Genomic DNA, 18405 nt, shown 5'->3' with positions numbered 1-18405 from the left:
GGGGGGGGGGGGGGGGGGGGGGTGTTAGAAGGCGGGGCCTGAACCGGGGGCGGGGTCTGAAGCCGGGGGCGGGGTCTGAAGCCGGGGGGGCGGGGCCTGAAGCGGGGTGGGGCTTGAACGCGGACGGGGCGGGGACTGAGGCCGGGGGGCGGGGACTGAAGCCGGGGGGCGGGTCCTAGGGTAGGAGGCGGAGCTTCAGTGGGGGTTGGAGGGCGGGTGAAGGACGGACCGGGTCCGGAACGTGTTTTTGGCGGAGGTGTGGGGCTGGGGGAATGCTCAATGTGAAACCCCGGAAGTTGAAGTGCCGGGAATTCCCGCCGGCTCGGAAGCCGGGCTGGAGGATGCTGATCGGAGCACTGACCGTTTGCTGCCTGTTGTTCGTTGTCTGCGGATTGCCCGCTGTCTGCTGCTCCCAGGGGGACCGGGAGCCCTATTACCGCAACTGTGTGTGGCTGTGCGAGCGGCAAAACTGTACCGGCGCCGGGCTCCGGGCCTTCAGCAAACTACAGCCTTTCCACATGAGCGCGACAGGTGAGGGGGCCACATCCTCCCCACCAATCACCGTCCTCCTGGGGCACACACACTGACTCTCACTGGAGTACAGTTCCACACACACTGACTCTCACTGGGGATCAGTTCCACACACACTGACTCTCACTGGGGTACAGTTCCACACACACTGACTCTCACTGGGATCAGTTCCACACACACTGACTCTCACTGGGGATCAGTCCCACACATACACACTGACTCTCACTGGGGATCAGTCCCACACATACACACTGACTCTCACTGGGATCAGTTCCACACACACTGACTCTCACTGGGGATCAGTCCCACACATACACACTGACTCTCACTGGGGATCAGTCCCACACATACACACTGACTCTCACTGGGGATCAGTCCCACACATACACACTGACTCTCACTGGGGTACAGTTCCACACACACTGACTCTCACTGGGGATCAGTTCCACACACACTGACTCTCACTGGGGATCAGTTCCACACACACTGACTCTCACTGGAGTACAGTTCCACACACACTGACTCTCACTGGGATACAGTCCCACACACACTGACTCTCACTGGAGTACAGTTCCACACACACTGACTCTCACTGGAGTACAGTTCCACACACACTGACTCTCACTGGGATACAGTCCCACACACACTGACACTCACTGGGGATCAGTCCCACACATACACACTGACTCTCACTGGGGTACAGTTCCACACTCACTGACTCTCACTGGGGATCAGTCCCACACACACTGACTCTCACTGGGGATCAGTTCCACACACACTGACTCTCACTGGGGTACAGTTCCACACACACTGACTCTCACTGGGGTACAGTTCCACACACACTGACTCTCACTGGGGTACAGTTCCACACACACTGACTCTCACTGGGGTACAGTTCCACACACACTGACTCTCACTGGGGTACAGTTCCACACACACTGACTCTCACTGGGGTACAGTTCCACACACACTGACTCTCACTGGGGATCAGTCCCACACACACTGACTCTCACTGGGGATCAGTTCCACACACACTGACTCTCACTGGGGTACAGTTCCACACACACTGACTCTCACTGGGGTACAGTTCCACACACACTGACTCTCACTGGGGTACAGTTCCACACACACTGACTCTCACTGGGGTACAGTTCCACACACACTGACTCTCACTGGGGTACAGTTCCACACACACTGACTCTCACTGGGGATCAGTTCCACACACACTGACTCTCACTGGGGATCAGTTCCACACACACTGACTCTCACTGAGGTACAGTTCGACAAGCACTGACTCTCACTGAGGTACAGTTCGACAAGCACTGACTCTCACTGGGGATCAGTTCGACAAGCACTGACTCTCACTGGGGATCAGTTCCACACACACTGACTCTCACTGGGGATCAGTTCCACATATACAGACACTCACTGGGGTACAGTTCCACACACACTGACTCTCACTGGGGATCAGTTCCACACACACTGACTCTCACTGAGGTACAGTTCGACAAGCACTGACTCTCACTGAGGTACAGTTCGACAAGCACTGACTCTCACTGGGGATCAGTTCGACAAGCACTGACTCTCACTGGGGATCAGTTCCACACACACTGACTCTCACTGGGGATCAGTTCCACACACACTGACTCTCACTGGGGATCAGTTCCACACACACTGACTCTCACTGGGGATCAGTTCCACACACACTGACTCTCACTGGGGATCAGTTCCACACACACTGACTCTCACTGGGGATCAGTTCCACACACACTGACTCTCACTGGGGATCAGTTCCACACACACTGACTCTCACTGGGGATCAGTTCCACACACACTGACTCTCACTGGGGATCAGTTCTACACACACTGACTCTCACTGGGGATCAGTTCCACACACACTGACTCTCACTGGGGATCAGTTCCACACACACTGACTCTCACTGGGGATCAGTCCCACACACACTGACTCTCACTGGGGATCAGTTCCACACACACTGACTCTCACTGGGGATCAGTTCCACACACACTGACTCTCACTGGGGTACAGTCCCACACACACTGACTCTCACTGGGGTACAGTTCCACACACACTGACTCTCACTGGGGATCAGTCCCACACACACTGACTCTCACTGGGGTACAGTCACACACACACTGACTCTCACTGGGGATCAGTCCCACACATACACACTGACTCTCACTGGGGTACAGTCCCACACACACTGACTCTCACTGGGGTACAGTTCCACACACACTGACTCTCACTGGGGTACAGTCACACACACACTGACTCTCACTGGGGATCAGTCCCACACATACACACTGACTCTCACTGGGGTACAGTCCCACACACACTGACTCTCACTGGGGTACAGTTCAACACGCACTGACTCTCACTGGGGATCAGTCCCACACATACACACTGACTCTCACTGGGGTACAGTCCCACACACACTGACTCTCACTGGGGTACAGTTCCACACACACTGACTCTCACTGGGGTACAGTCCCACACACACTGACTCTCACTGGGGTACAGTCCCACACACACACACTGACTCTCACTGGGGTACAGTTCCACACACACTGACTCTCACTGGGGTACAGTCCCACACACACTGACTCTCACTGGGGTACAGTTCCACACACACTGACTCTCACTGGGGTACAGTCCCACACACACTGACTCTCACTGGGGTACAGTCCCACACACACTGACTCTCACTGGGGTACAGTCCTACACACACTGACTCTCACTGGGGTACAGTCCTACACACACTGACTCTCACTGGGGTACAGTTCCACACACACTGACTCTCACTGGGGTACAGTCCCACACACACTGACTCTCACTGGGGTACAGTTCCACACACACTGACTCTCACTGGGGTACAGTCCCACACACACTGACTCTCACTGGGGTACAGTCCCACACACACTGACTCTCACTGGGGTACAGTCCCAACCACACTGACTCTCACTGGGGTACAGTTCCGCACACACTGACTCTCACTGGGGTACAGTCCCACACACACTGACTCTCACTGGGGTACAAGTCCCACACACACTGACTCTCACTGGGGTACAGTCCCACACACACTGACTCTCACTGGGGTACAGTCCCACACACACTGACTCTCACTGGGGTACAGTTCCTCACAGATATAAAAACAAAAAACTGGATGCTGGAAATCCAAAACAAAAACAGAATTACCTGAAAAAACTTAGCAGGTCTGGCAGCATCGGCGGAGAAGAAAAGAGTTGACGTTTCGAATTCTCATGAGCCTTCAGCAGAACTGGGTGAATCCAAGGAGAGGGGTGAAATATAAGCTGGTTTAAGGTGGTGGGGGTGGGGGGGAGAAAAGTGGAGGGGGTTGGTGTGGTTGTAGAGACAAGCAAGCAGTTATAGGAGCAGATAATCAAAAGATGTCACAGACAAAAGAACACAGGTGTTGAAGTTGGTGATATAATCTAAACAAATGTGCTAATTAGGAATGGATAGAGGTAGGAGAAAGTGTCTGCGAGTTGACGCTCAGCCTCCTCTCCCTGGACCATGATCCCACCACTGAACATCAAGCCATTGTTTCCAGAACTGTCACTGACCTCATCTCCTCTGGAGATCTTCCTCCCACAGCTTCCAACCTGATAGTCTCCCAACCTCGGACGGCCCGCTTCTACTTCCTACCCAAAATCCACAAATAGAACTGTCCCGGTAGACCGATCGTGTCAGCTTGCTCCTGCCCCATGGAACTCATTTCTCGTTATCTTGACTCCCTTCTCTCTCCCATTGTCCAGTCCCTTCCCACCTACATCCGTGATTCCTCTGACACCTTACGTCACATCAACAATTTCCAGTTCCCCGGCCCCAACCGCTTCCTCTTCACCATGGACATCCAATCCCTCTACACCTCCATCCCCCACCAGGATGGTCTGAGGGCCCTTAGCTTCTTCCTCGAACAGAGGCCCGAACAATCCCCATCCATCACTACTCTCCTCCGTCTGGCTGAACTTGTTCTCACACTGAACAATTTCTCCTTCAACTCCTCTCACTTCCTCCAAATGAAAGGTGTGGCTATGGGTACCCGCATGGGCCCCAGCTATGCCTGTCTCTTTATGGGGTATGCGGAACATTCCTTGTTCCAGTCCTACTCCAGCCCCCTTCCACAACTCTTTCTCCGGTACATCGAAGATTATTTCAGTGCTGCTTCATGCTCTTGTCAGGACTTGGAAAAATTTATCAATTTTGCTTCCAATCTCTACCCCTCCATCATTTTCATATGGTCCATCTCTGACACTTCCCTTTCCTTCCTTGACCTCTCTGTCTCAATTTCTGGTGATAGACTGTCCATCAATATTCATTACAAGCCTACCGACTCCCACAGCTACCTCGACTACAGCTCCTCACATCCCGCTTCCTGTAAGGACTCCATCCCATTCTCTCAATTCCTTCGCCTGCGTCGCATCTGTTCTGATGATGCTACCTTCCAAAACAGTTCCTCTGACATGTCCTCCTTCTTCCTTAACCGAGGTTTTCCACCCACGGTCGTTGACAGAGCCCTCATCCGTGTCCGGCACATCTCCCGCGCATCCACCCTCACGCCTTCTCCTCCCTCCCAGAGACATGATAGAGTCCCCTTTGTCCTCACTTATCACCCCACCAGCCTCCGCATTCAAAGGATCATCCTCTGCCATATCTGCCAACTGCAGCATGATGCCACCACCAAACACATCTTCCCTTCACCACCCACCCACCCCACCCCCGCGGCATTCCGTAGGGATGGTTCCCTCCAGGACACCCTGGTCTACTCCTCCATCACCCCCTACTCCTCAACCCCCACCTATGGCACCTTCCCATGCCCATGCAAAAGATGCAACAGCTGCCCCTTCACTTCCTCTCTCCTCACCGTCCAAGGGCCCAAACACTCCTTTCAAGTGAAGCTGCATTTCCCCCAACTTAGTCTACTGCATTCGTTGCTCCCAATGCTGTCTCCTCTACGTTGGAGAAACCAAACGTAAACTGGGCGACCGCTTTGCAGAACACCTGCGGTCTGTCCACAAGAATGACCCAAACCTCCTAGTTGCTTGCCATTTTAACACTCCACCCTGCTCTCTTGCCCACATGTCTGTCCTTGGCTTGCTGCATTGTTCCAGTGAAGCCCAACGCAAACTGGAGGAACAACACCTCATCTTCCGACTAGGTACTTTACAGCCTTCCGGACTGAATATTGAATTCAACAACTTTAGATCTTGAACTTCCTCCTCCATCCTCACCCCTTTCTGTTTCTTCCCCCTTCCTTTTGTTTTTTCCAATAATTTATATAGATTTTTCTTTTCCCACCTATTTCCATTATTTTTAAATCTTTTATGCTCCCCCCACCCCCACTAGAGCTATACCTTGAGTGCCCTACCATCCATTCTTAATTAGCACATTCGTTTAGATAATATCACCAACTTCAACACCTCTGTGTTCTTTTGTCTGTGACATCTTTTGATTATCTGCTCCAATCACTGCTTGCTTGTCCCTACAACCACACCACCCCCCTCCACTTCTCTCCCCCCACCCCACCCCTGCCCACCTTAAACCAGCTTATATTTCACCCCTCTCCTTGGATTCACCCAGTTCTGCTGAAGGGTCATGAGGATTCGAAAGGTCAACTCTTTTCTTCTCCGCCGATGCTGCCAGACCTGCTGAGTATTTCCAGGTAATTCTGTTTTTGTTTATAGTTCCACACACATTGACTGACTGGGGTACAGTTGCACCCACATTGACTGACTGGGGTACAGTTGCACACACACTGACTGACTGGGGTACAGTTGCACACACACTGACTGATGGGTACAGATGTACACACATTGACTGACTGGGGTACATTTGCATACACACTGACTGGGGTACAGTTGCACGCACACTGACTGACTGGGGTACAGTTGCACACACACTGACTGACTGGGGTACGGTTGCACACACACTGACTCTGACTGGGGTACAGTTGCACACACACTGACTGACTGGGGTACAGATGCACACACTCTGACTGACTGGGGTACAGTTGCACGCACACCGACTGACTGGGGTACAGTTGCACGCACACTGGCTGGGGTACAGTTCCACGCACACTGACTGGCTGGGGTACAGTTCCACGCACACTGACTGGCTGGGGTACAGTTCCACACACACCGACTCTCACTGGGGTACAGTTCCACGCACACTGACTGGCTGGGGTACAGTTCCACACACACCGACTCTCACTGGGGTGCAGTTCCACGCACACTGACTCTCATTGGGGTACAGTTCCGCACACACTGACTCTCACTGGGGTACAGTTCCACACACACTGACTCTCACTGGGGTACAGTTCCGCACACACTGACTCTCACTGGGGTACAGTTCCACACACACTGACTCTCACTGGGGTACAGTTCCACACACACTGACTCTCACTGGGGTACAGTTCCGCACACTAACTCTCACTGGGGTACAGTTCCACACACACTGACTCACTGGGGTACAGTTCCACACACACTGACTCTCACTGGGATACAGTTCCACACACACTGACTCTCACTGGGGTACAGTTCCGCACACTGACTCTCACTGGGGTACAGTTCCACACACACTGACTCTCACTGGGGTACAGTTCCGCACACTGACTCTCACTGGGGTACAGTTCCACACACACTGACTCTCACTGGTTTACAGCCCCACACGCACCGACTCTCACTGGGTACGGTTCCACACACACTGACATTTGGGGGGCACAGTTCCATTTGTACCTAATATCTGCCTCCAGATGACAATCTGGCAGGTGTGTGTGGACACCGGTAGGGATTAGGCTGGGGATCGAGCCTGTTCCCTGCCTGATTTTTGTGCCTCAATCTCAGGCTTTAACCCTTTTATAAATGGCATTAATATGGATCACATTAATGCTGTGTTGCCTCTGAGAGATGAGTTAGTTTGTGCTGAGTTGCTGCTTATGACCATTTTTGTTTCCATTGGCAGGCTGGACCTGTGCTGACGACTGTAAGTACAACTGTATGTGGGCAACAGTGGGACTGTACATTAAAGAAGGACACAACGTGCCTCAGTTTCACGGCAAGGTAATTGTGATCGCAGCTGCAATGCTGTGACACTCAGATTGATACCGGGTTTGGCGACTGGAACGTTTGCAGTCAGCTTCCTGTGGACGACTGGCACCCCTTGCCTCAACATCCTGGCCCCCTTGGCCTCCAGCCCTTGGCCTGGACCTCCGGACCGCAACCACCCTCACCTGCCAGCCCAAGCCCCCTCACCACAGGGCCTCTGCCCCCTTGCTGCGACATTGCGAATAATCTTGATCCTCATCATGACCATTAGGTGTGGAAGTGGAATGGTTGGGATGCCAGACAGGCTGTTTCTCTACTTTCACCAGTGTCTCTTTGTTTCTTTTTTCCAGTGGCCCTTCTACCGATTCCTCTTTTTCCAGGAGCCTGCCTCAGCTGTTGCCTCCATGCTGAATGGATTGGCCAACTATGTCATGTTGGGCAGGTACCGGGCAGCTGTGCCTTTCGAGTCTCCTATGTACCGTACATGCATCTCCTTCGCCATGGTAACAGCAATACTTATCTCTTCTATACCGACACTGTAAAACTGTGCATCTTTAGGCATGTTTAGTAGAGAGATGCTGTAGAAGTGTAAACACAGACTGACACCCCAAAATGTTCATCCCTTTGACCCTCTGTACAGAACCTCTGGTGCCGTTGTGAGGCCCAGGTCCCCTGTTCTGCACCTTTCTGCATTGTGATTCAAACTTGCCTATATGGTGGATCCCTGAAAATAATGATGCTCCCCCCTGCTCCGTCCAAGTGTTATCAGGCTCTTCACACAGACTGCTGCGGATATGTGGAGGGGAAATCACCTCGAGTCTGATCCTAGTCTCACCCTTTGTCACCAGATGAATCTGGAGCTGGAACCTGAGCTGGTTTATCGCATCCCTGGGCCTTGGCTAAATTGCTGTCCCTGTCTGAGGGTGTGTACGGTGGGAGCTGGGTGCTGAGACAACCCTTCAATCACTACCCTGCCTGTGCAGGGCTTCATTAATTGAGTGACTTCATGAAGGAGACAATTAGCTTGATATTGGCTCCTGTCAGTGAGAGTCTTTTGATGAAAAGTAAGGATATTATACTAAATCTTTAAAAATCATTGGGTTTGGCCCCAGCTGGAATATTGTATCCAGTTCTGGGCACTACATTTTAAGGAAGGATATCAAGGTCTTAGAGAGGATGTGGAGAAGATTTGCTACAGTGGTACCTGGTATCAGAGGCTTCAGTTGTGTGGGACAGACTGGAGAAGGTGGGATTGTTCTCCTTAGAGCTGCTAAGGTTCAGAGAGGAGATTTAATAGAGGTGTTCAAAATCAGAAGGGTTTTGCTAGAGTAATTAAGGAGAAACTGTTTCCAGTGGCAGGAGGGTCAGTAACCAGAGGGACACAGATTTAAAGAGATTGCCAAAAGAACCAGATGAGAAGTGAGAATTTATTTTCTGCAGCAAGCTGTTATGATCTGGAATGTGCTCTCTGAAAGGTTGGTGGAAGCAGATTCAATAGTAACTTTCAAAAGGGAACTAGATTTGAAGTGGAAAGTGTCAGTGCTGCGGAGAAAGAGCACTTAATTGGAAAGCTCTTTCAAAGTTCTTGAACAGACATGATTGGTCGAATGGCCTCCCATGCTGTAAGATCCAAGAAGAGGTTTGTGCTGACCCCTCCCCTACCCACTGAGAATTGGAGTGTTAATGCCCTTCTCCCGTAATGGGGTTAACATCTGTTGAGGCAGAGCTGAATGATTGTGACTGTGTGCTATGTTCTGGTTACCTCTGCCCTGTGTTCTCATCATTGTGGTGTTAATTTGAATTGGACACACAGTCCCATGTTTAGCTTGTGCAGTGTTAAAAGTCCCTCAACTGACCTCTTCACTGACAGCACCAAGGAGTAAAAGCTAGGGTCTTTGTGACTGATAATTAAAATGATTGCCATCATTTCTCTTCGGTAGGTCACCCTTAATGCCTGGGTTTGGTCCACAGTCTTCCACACGCGTGACACCCTGCTAACTGAGGTAAGTAACCATATTTCAGGGGCCAGAACTTCAGTCATAACAGAATAGTCATGGTTTTAGACATAACCAGCAGTATTGGTTTTATTGTAATCTTAATTTTGCAGAAAATGGATTACTTCTGTGCTTCATCAGTGGTGCTGTACTCCATCTACCTGTGCTGTGTCCGGTGAGTCTTTCCTGTTGGAATTCCCTGCATTGCAGCAGTGACAGATTGCTTCACCCTGTTACCGTCAGCATCACCTTCACTCGCAGCTGATTTCAGTCTGATAGGATGAATCTTCTGACAAGGTTGTGAAATTGAACCTATAGATTCCACACATCATTAAACGACAGCAGTGTCCTGGACTTTTACTGAGAGACTTGGTGTCTATGAACCACCACCACCACCACCACCCCCACCCCGAGCCTCAGGCCCTACCCAGCCTTTGATAGTGTCAGCTGTGTCTCTGTGGGTAGCACTCTTGCCTCTGAAATGGAAGCTTATGGTCCAAGACCCACTCCAGCACGTAAGCAAAAAAATCCAAGCTGACACCCTCATTGCAATACAGAGGGAGTGCTGCACTGTAAGATGTGCCATTTGTTCAGCTGAGATGATAAACCAAGGGTCCCATCAGCCCCTTCACATGGACAGAAAAGATCCCATGGCACTATTTTGAAGACGAGCAGAAGAGTTCTCCCTGGTCAATATTTATCCCTCAATCAACATTATTTAAATAGATTTTCTGGCCATTATTACTTTGCTGTTTATGGGAGGTTGTTGTGTGCAAATTGGCTGCTGTGTTTCCGACATTGCAACAGTGATTATTCTTCAGAAGTACTTCATTAGCTGTAAAGCGCTTTGGGAAGTTGAGTGTTTGTGAAAGGCACTATAGAAATGCAAGGCCCTCTTTATAATGTTGTCAAGTGGTGAGGGATGTTAGGCCACCCCCGCCCCGGTGGGAGCAGGATGTCCAAGGGAGAGTAGGGTTGTTTATAATGGAACATTGAGATTAGCTGTCCTGTTCCTTTTCCGCTGCCTCACTGCAGTGCAGGAGCTGAGGTTCTGACCAGCAGGAAGCGAGAACCATATGATTGGTTCAAATTATGATCCCATAGACTGTGCGAGCCCCAATTAGCTTGGGCACAGCCATCACATGACAAGGGGCCTCTCCATGGTTAGTGCCCCTCTTTAGAAGCCTTCCCAAGGAAAACCATGGGCAGCCCAGCACCCCAACCCCTTCCATTCAGCAACCCCCACCATCCCCACAACCACTGCCTCTGTGCCGCCCAAACCTCCCTCGTCCTTTCTGGGTAAGCAACTGTTAAGTGGCCTGGGATAAAATACCTGAAGGCCAGAAATCTGGGTCTCTGTTTGTTCCCTGCTCCCAATCTGATCCTGAGCAGTAGGGACAATGATCAGCAAGTGGAATGGCAGGGGGGGAGGGGGGAATAGATAGTGGGTGGGTGGAGTTAGGGAAATTGTAAGACAATTTGAAAGAATGGGTTTGGAATGTGTGCGAAGATGACCAAGGTGTAGACTTGAGAAGTTATGTGCTTTGTGCTGTTGGTAATTCCCAAGAGATGGGGTGTCCTTCATGGGTTTCAGTGCCTGATCCAACTCCCTCTACATCAAGTCTTTAAATGTTTAGAAGCATTTTATATTAATTTTGTAATTAATGACAGTGCAGCAGCAGAAGCCCAACGCTATTTGGATCTCTCTTTAGGATGTGCCTGGCACACAGTATCTGCTGAATGCTGCCTCACCACCTCTGGCACTGTTCGTTCTCTAGGACCCTGGGTTTGACTCACCCCTGGACATCCAGTCTTTTTGGGGCCCTACTCATCATATTGTTCGCCTGTCACATCTGGTACCTCACCTATGTGCATTTTGACTATGGGTACAACATGGCTGCCAACGTTTTGATAGGTGAGAGAGGCTCTGACTGGAGTCCAACTTGTTCCTTATTTTAGTAAGAATGTATTTAAGGTAGGAGTGCCTCTGTATCTCTGGGTTTAAATCCAGCTAAGACTGTCTTGCGTACAGGGAGCTTTACTCTGCACCTAACCCCATGCTGTACCTGTCCTGGAAGTGTTTGATGGGGACAGTGTAGAGGGAGATTTACTCTGTATCTAACCCCGTGCTGTACCTCTCCTGGGAGTGTTTAATGGGGATGGTGTAGAAGGAGTTTTACTCTGTATCTAACCCCGTGCTGTACCTGTCCTGGGAGTGTTTGATGGGGACAGTGTAGAGGGAGCTTTACTCTGTATCTAACCCCGTGCTGTACCTGTCCTGGGAGTGTTTGATGGGGACAGTGTAGAGGGAGCTTTACTCTGTATCTAACCCCGTGCTGTACCTGTCCTGGGAGTGTTTGATGGGGACAGTGTAGAGGGAACTTTACTCTGTATCTAACCCCGTGCTGTACCTGTCCTGGGAGTGTTTGATGGGGACAGTGTAGAGGGAGTTTTATTCTGTATCTAACCCCGTGCTGTACCTGTCCTGGGAGTGTTTAATGCGGATGGTGTAGAAGGAGTTTTACTCTGTATCTAACCCCGTGCTGGACCTGCCCTGGGAGTGTTTGATGGGGACTGTAGAGGGATCTTTACTCTGTATCTAACCCCGTGCTGTACCTGTCCTGGGAGAGTTTGATGGGGACAGTGCAGAGGGAGCTTTACTCTGTATCTAACCCAGTGCTGTACCTGTCCTGGGAGGTGTTTGATGGGGACCGTGTAGAGGGAGCTTTACTCTGTATCTTACCCCATGCTGTACCCATCTTGGGAATGAGTGTAGAGGGAGCTTTACTCTGGATCTAACCCTGTCCAGGGAGTGTTTGATGGGGACAGTAGAGGGAACTTTATTTTGTATCTAACCCTGTGCTGTACCTGCCCTGGGAGTGTTTGATGGGGACGGTGTAGAGGGATCTTTACTCTGTATCTAACCCCGTGCTGTACCTGCCCTGGGAGTGTTTGATGGGGACAGTGTAAAGGGAGCTTTATTCTGTATCTAACCCCGTGCTGTACCCGTCCTGGGAGTGGTTGATGGGGGAAGTAGAGTGAGCTTTACTCTGTGTTTGATTCCTAACACTGACCCATCATGTAAGTGAGAAGTTTGCAGAATGAGTGTGTGTGTGTGAGTGAAGATGCATTTTGTACTGAGATGAGGTAAAATTTCTTTACTCAGGTTTGTGAATCTTTGGAATTCTTTACTCCAGAGAGTTGTGGATGCTCAATCTTTGGGTATGTTCAAGACTGAGATCAATAGTTATTTGGACTGTAAGGGAATCAAGTAGTGTGGGAATTGGGTGGGAAAGTAGAGTTGGGATAGAAGTCCAGCCGAGATCTTACTGAATAGCGAAGCAGGCTTGAGGGGTCATATGTCTTACTGCTGTTCCTATTTCTCATATTGTTCTGATGGTATGCCTGCTTCTCACTCTGTGGTTCCAGGGTTGATTAACCTACTGTGGTGGCTCAGCTGGTGCCTGTGGAACCGAGCTCACTGCCCCTATGTGTGGAAGTGTATGATTGTTGTGGTAATGCTGCATGGACTGGCTTTACTTGAACTCCTGGACTTCCCTCCGTTGCTGTGGGTATTTGATGCTCACGCTGTCTGGCATTTCAGCACCATCCCTGTGCCATTCCTCTTTTACAGGTCAGTGATCAACGGGATTTACCATCTACTCTTTAGGCTCTCTCGGTCTACAATTATTAAATTATGCAGCATAAGAGGAGACCATTCAGTCCATTGTACTTTACTGGCTCCTTGATAGAATTATTCAGTTAGTCCCACTTCTCCTGCTCTTTTTCCCCTGGCCCTGCAAAATCTCATTTTCAAATATCTATTCAATTCCTTTTCGAAAGTAAAAAAAAATGTTCCCTCATCTTCCCCTTTGGTCCTTTATGCCTTTGGCTCATCTTAACTCTGTGTCCTTCTGGTTACTGACCCTCCTGCCTAGAAACAGTTTCTCCTTATTTACTTTGTCAAAACCTTTCATATTTTTAAACACCTCCATTAAATATCCCCTTAACCTTCTCTGCTACAAGCAGAAAAATCCCAGCTTCTCCAGTCTCTCCACATTAACTGAAGTCATTCTTCCCTGGTTGCGATCAAATACAAAGGCAAGTTAGTGCTCGAAAAGAAAAGAGAAATTTTGAACAGGACCTGCCCGAGTCCTGTGTTTAGAGGCTCCTTAAAACAGGGCAAGTTACTCAACCCTGGGGGCCCAAGAAATCAAATGCTCAACCCTCGCCAGTAGAGACTGCAACTTCCACATCCCAGGCTCTACCTGGGGGGTGGTGAGGAGATAATGGGAGGAACCTTACTAAGGTTGGACCCCAGCCCCTCTCAGTCTCTGTGGGCTTTGGTTTCATGCTGAATTAGAGGCCAGCACTCTGTACGTGATCACTTTTGTGCCCCTGCATTACTTGTGGTTAATTCTGAGTGACTAGTTTTCTGTTTCTCATGCAGACTGACAGTCTGGAGTGGGGAGTGCGCAGTGGGCAGGTTGTGGGGAGAGAGGTCCAAGCTGCTTGTTATGGAAACTTTACGTTTTAATCTGATGAAAATACTTTTTCAGTGAGGCATAGTGGGACAGTGTGAGCTTACACTAACTTGCTCTTTCTCTCTCTCTCTCTCTCCCTCTCCCCATCCCCCCAGCTTTCTCATTGATGACAGCCTGCATCTTCTCAATGTGAAAACAGAATAACTAGGTGCCAGTGAGTTGCCGCATCCAGTGACTGCAATGTGAATGTATGCGATGCTGACATGGTGGCTGATCATCTCAACACTTACCCACATGTACTCGGCACTTCTAACATCATAAATTCATTCCACATGTGTTCCACACTGACACAAAGAGCCAGCTGGTTAATACATGGCACTGGGATTTAATCCAGGGTCAGAACTCATGAGGAGTAAAAATTTGTGGGGAAAAAGCGGGTGAGTGGGACTAGGTGAGTTGCAGTTTTTTTTAATTCTTCCATGGGATGTAGGTGTCGCTGGCTGGGCCAGCATTTATTGCCCATCTCTAATTCCCCTTGAGAAGGTGGTGGTGAGCTGCCTTCTTGAACCGCTGTGGTCCATTTGTTGTAGGTACACCCACAGTGCTGTTAGGGAGGGAGTTCCAGGATTTCCAAGTCAGGATGGTGGGTGGCTTGGAGGGGGAATTCCAGGTGGTGGTGTTCCCATCTATCTGCTGCCCTTGTCCTTCTAGACAGTAGCAGTCGTGCTTTTGGAAGGTGCTGTCTAAGGAGGCTTGCTGAGTTCCTGCAGTGCATCTTGTAGATGGTACACACTGCTGCTACTGTGCGTTGGTGGTGGAGGGAGTGAATGTTTGTGGATGGGATGCCAATCAAGCGGGCTGCTTTGTCCTGGATGGTGTCCAGCTTCTTGAGTGTTGTTGGAGCTGCACTCATCCAGGCAAGTGGGGAGTATTCCATCACACTCCTGACTTGTGCCTTGTAGATGGTGGACGGACTTTGCAGAGTTAGGGGGTGGGTTACTCATCACATTATTCTCAGCCTCTGACCTGCTCTTGTAGCCACAGTATTTATATGGCGAGTCCAGTTCAGTTTCTGCTCAATGGTAACCCCCCAAGATTTTGATAGTGGGGGATTCAGTGATGGTAATGCCATTGGAAGTAATGGGGAGATAAGTTGGATCCTCTCTTGTTGGAAATGGTCATTGTCTGGCACCAATGTTACTTGCCACTTGTCAGCCCAAGTCTGGATATTGTCCAGGTCTTGCTGCATTTGGACTAGGACTCCTTCAGTATCTGAGGAGCCATGAATGGTGCTGAACATTATGCAATCATCAGCAAACATCCCCACTTCCAACATTTAACATCCACATCGAACCTTATGATGGAGGGAGGCTCATTGATGAAATAGCTGAAAATGGTTAGGCCTAGGACACTACCCTGAGGAATGTAGGGAGCCGATACAGACATGATGAGCTAAATGGCTTCCTTCTGTACTGTAAGTGTTTTATGATTCTAGGTGATGCTGACTCCTGATCCCAGACCCTCACCTGTCCTTGCCCCACCCCATACCTGTTGTCAATCAGAAACATTGATTATCTGCTTTTCCCCCAGAGGATTTTGTTTGGAGACATTGGGATCCTGACCACCCTGAGTTTGCTTCACTTCCCAATGCTGCCACCAGGTGGCACAAAGCACCTGGAGCTGCTGCCTTTTGCTTTTATTCTCATATTCACTTGTCGCTGTTTCTGGGGTAAAGTGGTGCCTGTGTGAGATGGGCATCTGATGGGGAGGGGACCTATTCATTCTTTGCTCAGATTGAATTAGCCCAGAAAATGCCCCTCACCTATTCACAAAACTTCCAATTCATCCGCTCATTCCGCTGTCTCGGCTGCAGTGTAACCCAATCCCTGTCTGCAGCACCAACCTTCCTTCTACCCGTCCTCCCCGTCCCTTGCCCCTGTCCCCATCGCTCACCACCACCCTCCATCCCTTGACCCCACCCTGCATCCAGGTGCCATGTGTGTTTAGCGGAAAGTGGGATGAAGTTAGCAACAAAACTGGTGCACATAATGATGAGATTATTAGTCGGTAAACGTTTTCCTGTTTGTTGCATTCCCCAGGCAACCTGAAATGTCTGAATTGAGCGGTTTAATCCATCCACTGAACATCAGAGAAATATTTTGAATAGCTTCAAAAAGAAATAGAATGCTGGGTTTTTAATAAATCTGGGAATTCCCGACCCAACATTTGATGGGGAGCTCCTTCACCATGTGGACAACTCGAGTAAAGAGAGAGAGGCTCATCACCTTCCCAAGGGAACCTGGGGTGAGCAATAATTGTAGCCTCGCTCTGTGTTTCCCAGTGTTTAACGCAGTCCTGCTCTAAGTTACCCTTTGTTTAACGCAGTTCTCCTCTGCGTTTCCCAGTGTATTACACAGCCCTGTTCTGTGTGACCTAGAGTTTTACACATTCCTGTTCTGTTACCGGTGTTTTACACAGTCCTGCACTCTGCTGGTGTTTATGCAATCCTGTACTTTTTTTCCTAGTGTTTCATGCAGTCCTAATTTGTGTTTCCTAGTGTAAAATGAAGATCTTCCATTTTTGAAGAGATGGTTGCTATTTGTTAAGATTTGTCTCTGAGACTTGGGAACAAAATTTCTGAATGGGTGAATATTTTAGCTTTGTTTATTGGCAATTTATATTGGAATATCTTTCATCTCGCTATCCTTTACACAGAAAACTGAAAAAAGCTGAAGCTCTGCAATTAGATGAGTAAACCTTACAAGCGAGCTGGTCATCACACACACACTTAGAACATGCATTGAATCATTATACACACCTAGAGTCACATTTCATGAAAGGATGAGGGTTTGGAGATGTTGCAGAAGTGGATGGTTCCAGAAATGAGGGATCACAGGTATATGGAGGAGACTAGACAAGCCGTAATTGGTTTTAGAGCAGAGAAGGTTAAGAGGAGATTTTACAGAGGCATTCAAAACTTTAAAAGATTTTTGATAGAGTAAATAAAGAGAACCTGTTGCCAGTGACTGATGGGTTGATAACCAGGGGGCTCTTTTTTTTTTATTTAAGGGATGTGGGCTTCGCTGGCTGGGCCAGCATTTTTATTGCCCATCCTTAATTGCCCTTGAGAAGGTGAGCTGCCTTCTTGAACAGCTGCAGTCCAGTAGATACACCCACAGTGCTGTTAGGAAGGGAGTTTCAGGATTTTGATCCAGCGCCAGTGAAGAAACAGCAATATATTTCCAAGTCAGTATATTGAGTGACTTGGAGGGGAACTTCCAGGTGGTGGTGTTCCTATGTGTCTGCTGCCCTTGTCCTTCTAGATGCTAGTGGTCATGGGTTTGGAAGGTGCTGTCTATGGAGCCTTGGTGAATTCCTGCAGTGCATCTTGTAGATGGTACACACTGCTGCTACTGTGTGTCAGTGGTGGAGGGAGTGAATATTTGTGGATGGGGTGCCAATCAAGCAGACTGCTTTGTCCTGGACGGTGTCAAGCTTCTTGTATTGTTGGAGCTGCACTCATCCAGGCAAGTGGGGAGTATTCCATCACACTCCTGACTTGTGCCTTGTAGATGATGTGGGGGGGTGGGGAGGTGAGTCACTCACCGCAAGACTCCTGATGTCTGACCTTTTTTAGCCACAGTATTTATAAGGCAAAAGATCCCAGTACAATATGAGGAAAATGTTTTTTAACACATTGAATGGTTAGGATTTGGGATGCACTGCCTGATAGGGTAGTGGATACAGATTCCTTAACTGTCGCTGAGTCAAAATCCTGGAACTCCCTCCCTTACAGCACGGTGGCTGCACCTACACCACAGGGACTGCAGCGGTTCAAGAAGGCAGCTCACCACCACCACCTCAAGGGCAATTAGTGATGAGCAATAAATGCTGGTCCAGCCAGCGACACCCACATCCCATGAAACAATAAAATAAAACCAGTAGCAACCTTCAAAAAGGAATCAGCTAAATGCTGGCGTTTGGAAAAACTGCAGGAATCTGCGGAAAGGGCAGGGGAGTGGGATTAACTGGATTGTTCTTCAAAAGAGCCAGCAAAGACTTTAGGACAAATGTCCTCTTTCTGTGCTGTGCTATTCTATATTTCTATACATGTGCCTAGAACATGAGCATTATTCACATGCCAAGAACACATGCTGCATTGTGTCAACTGCACAAACATCTATCTAATCATTAATCATGCCTCAAACATGGACCTACTTACTACTCATGATTACAGTATGCATCCAACAGGTACGTAGCCTGAGTACCTGTGATGATTATTGTGCAGTGTTAGCTGATCTCTTGTGTTACAG

At 49.4% G+C, this 18405-nt stretch overlaps 1 protein-coding gene across 5 annotated transcripts; it reads left to right on the top strand.

Moving 5' to 3' along the window:
• Positions 1 to 273: 273 nt before the first annotated feature.
• On the top strand, positions 274 to 14632 carry LOC121269094 (post-GPI attachment to proteins factor 3-like). Of its 5 annotated transcripts, XM_041173551.1 has the most exons (8): positions 274 to 531; positions 7532 to 7629; positions 7965 to 8117; positions 9555 to 9617; positions 9722 to 9783; positions 11387 to 11523; positions 13038 to 13242; positions 14248 to 14632. In XM_041173551.1, exons 1-8 carry the CDS (start codon positions 342 to 344, stop codon positions 14294 to 14296), a joined length of 957 nt encoding a protein of 318 aa, XP_041029485.1. In that variant the 5' UTR covers positions 274 to 341; the 3' UTR covers positions 14297 to 14632. The 5 variants fall into 5 exon arrangements, with proteins under 5 accessions (XP_041029485.1, XP_041029486.1, XP_041029488.1 ...); XM_041173552.1 differs by lacking the exon at positions 13038 to 13242; XM_041173554.1 differs by lacking the exons at positions 11387 to 11523; positions 13038 to 13242.
• The last annotated feature ends 3773 nt before the right edge of the window (positions 14633 to 18405 follow it).

The sequence above is a fragment of the Carcharodon carcharias genome, chromosome 23 (assembly GCF_017639515.1).
Source record: "Carcharodon carcharias isolate sCarCar2 chromosome 23, sCarCar2.pri, whole genome shotgun sequence".
In the NCBI taxonomy this organism is placed as follows: Eukaryota; Metazoa; Chordata; class Chondrichthyes; order Lamniformes; family Lamnidae; genus Carcharodon; species Carcharodon carcharias.
The sequence above is the reverse complement of the archived record's forward strand: the minus strand, read 5'-3'. Positions and strand labels throughout refer to the sequence as shown.

What these genes read in the sequence shown, in the direction of transcription:
- LOC121269094 (XM_041173551.1), top strand. Translation starts at nt 342, where the DNA reads ATGCTGATCGGAGCACTGACCGTTTGCTGCCTGTTGTTCGTTGTCTGC. An exon ending in CATGCATCTCCTTCGCCATG is followed by an intron (nt 8,118 to 9,554) that starts GTAACAGCAATA and finishes TCTCTTCGGTAG; the next exon opens with GTCACCCTTAATGCCTGGGT. An exon ending in GTGACACCCTGCTAACTGAG is followed by an intron (nt 9,618 to 9,721) that starts GTAAGTAACCAT and finishes TTAATTTTGCAG; the next exon opens with AAAATGGATTACTTCTGTGC.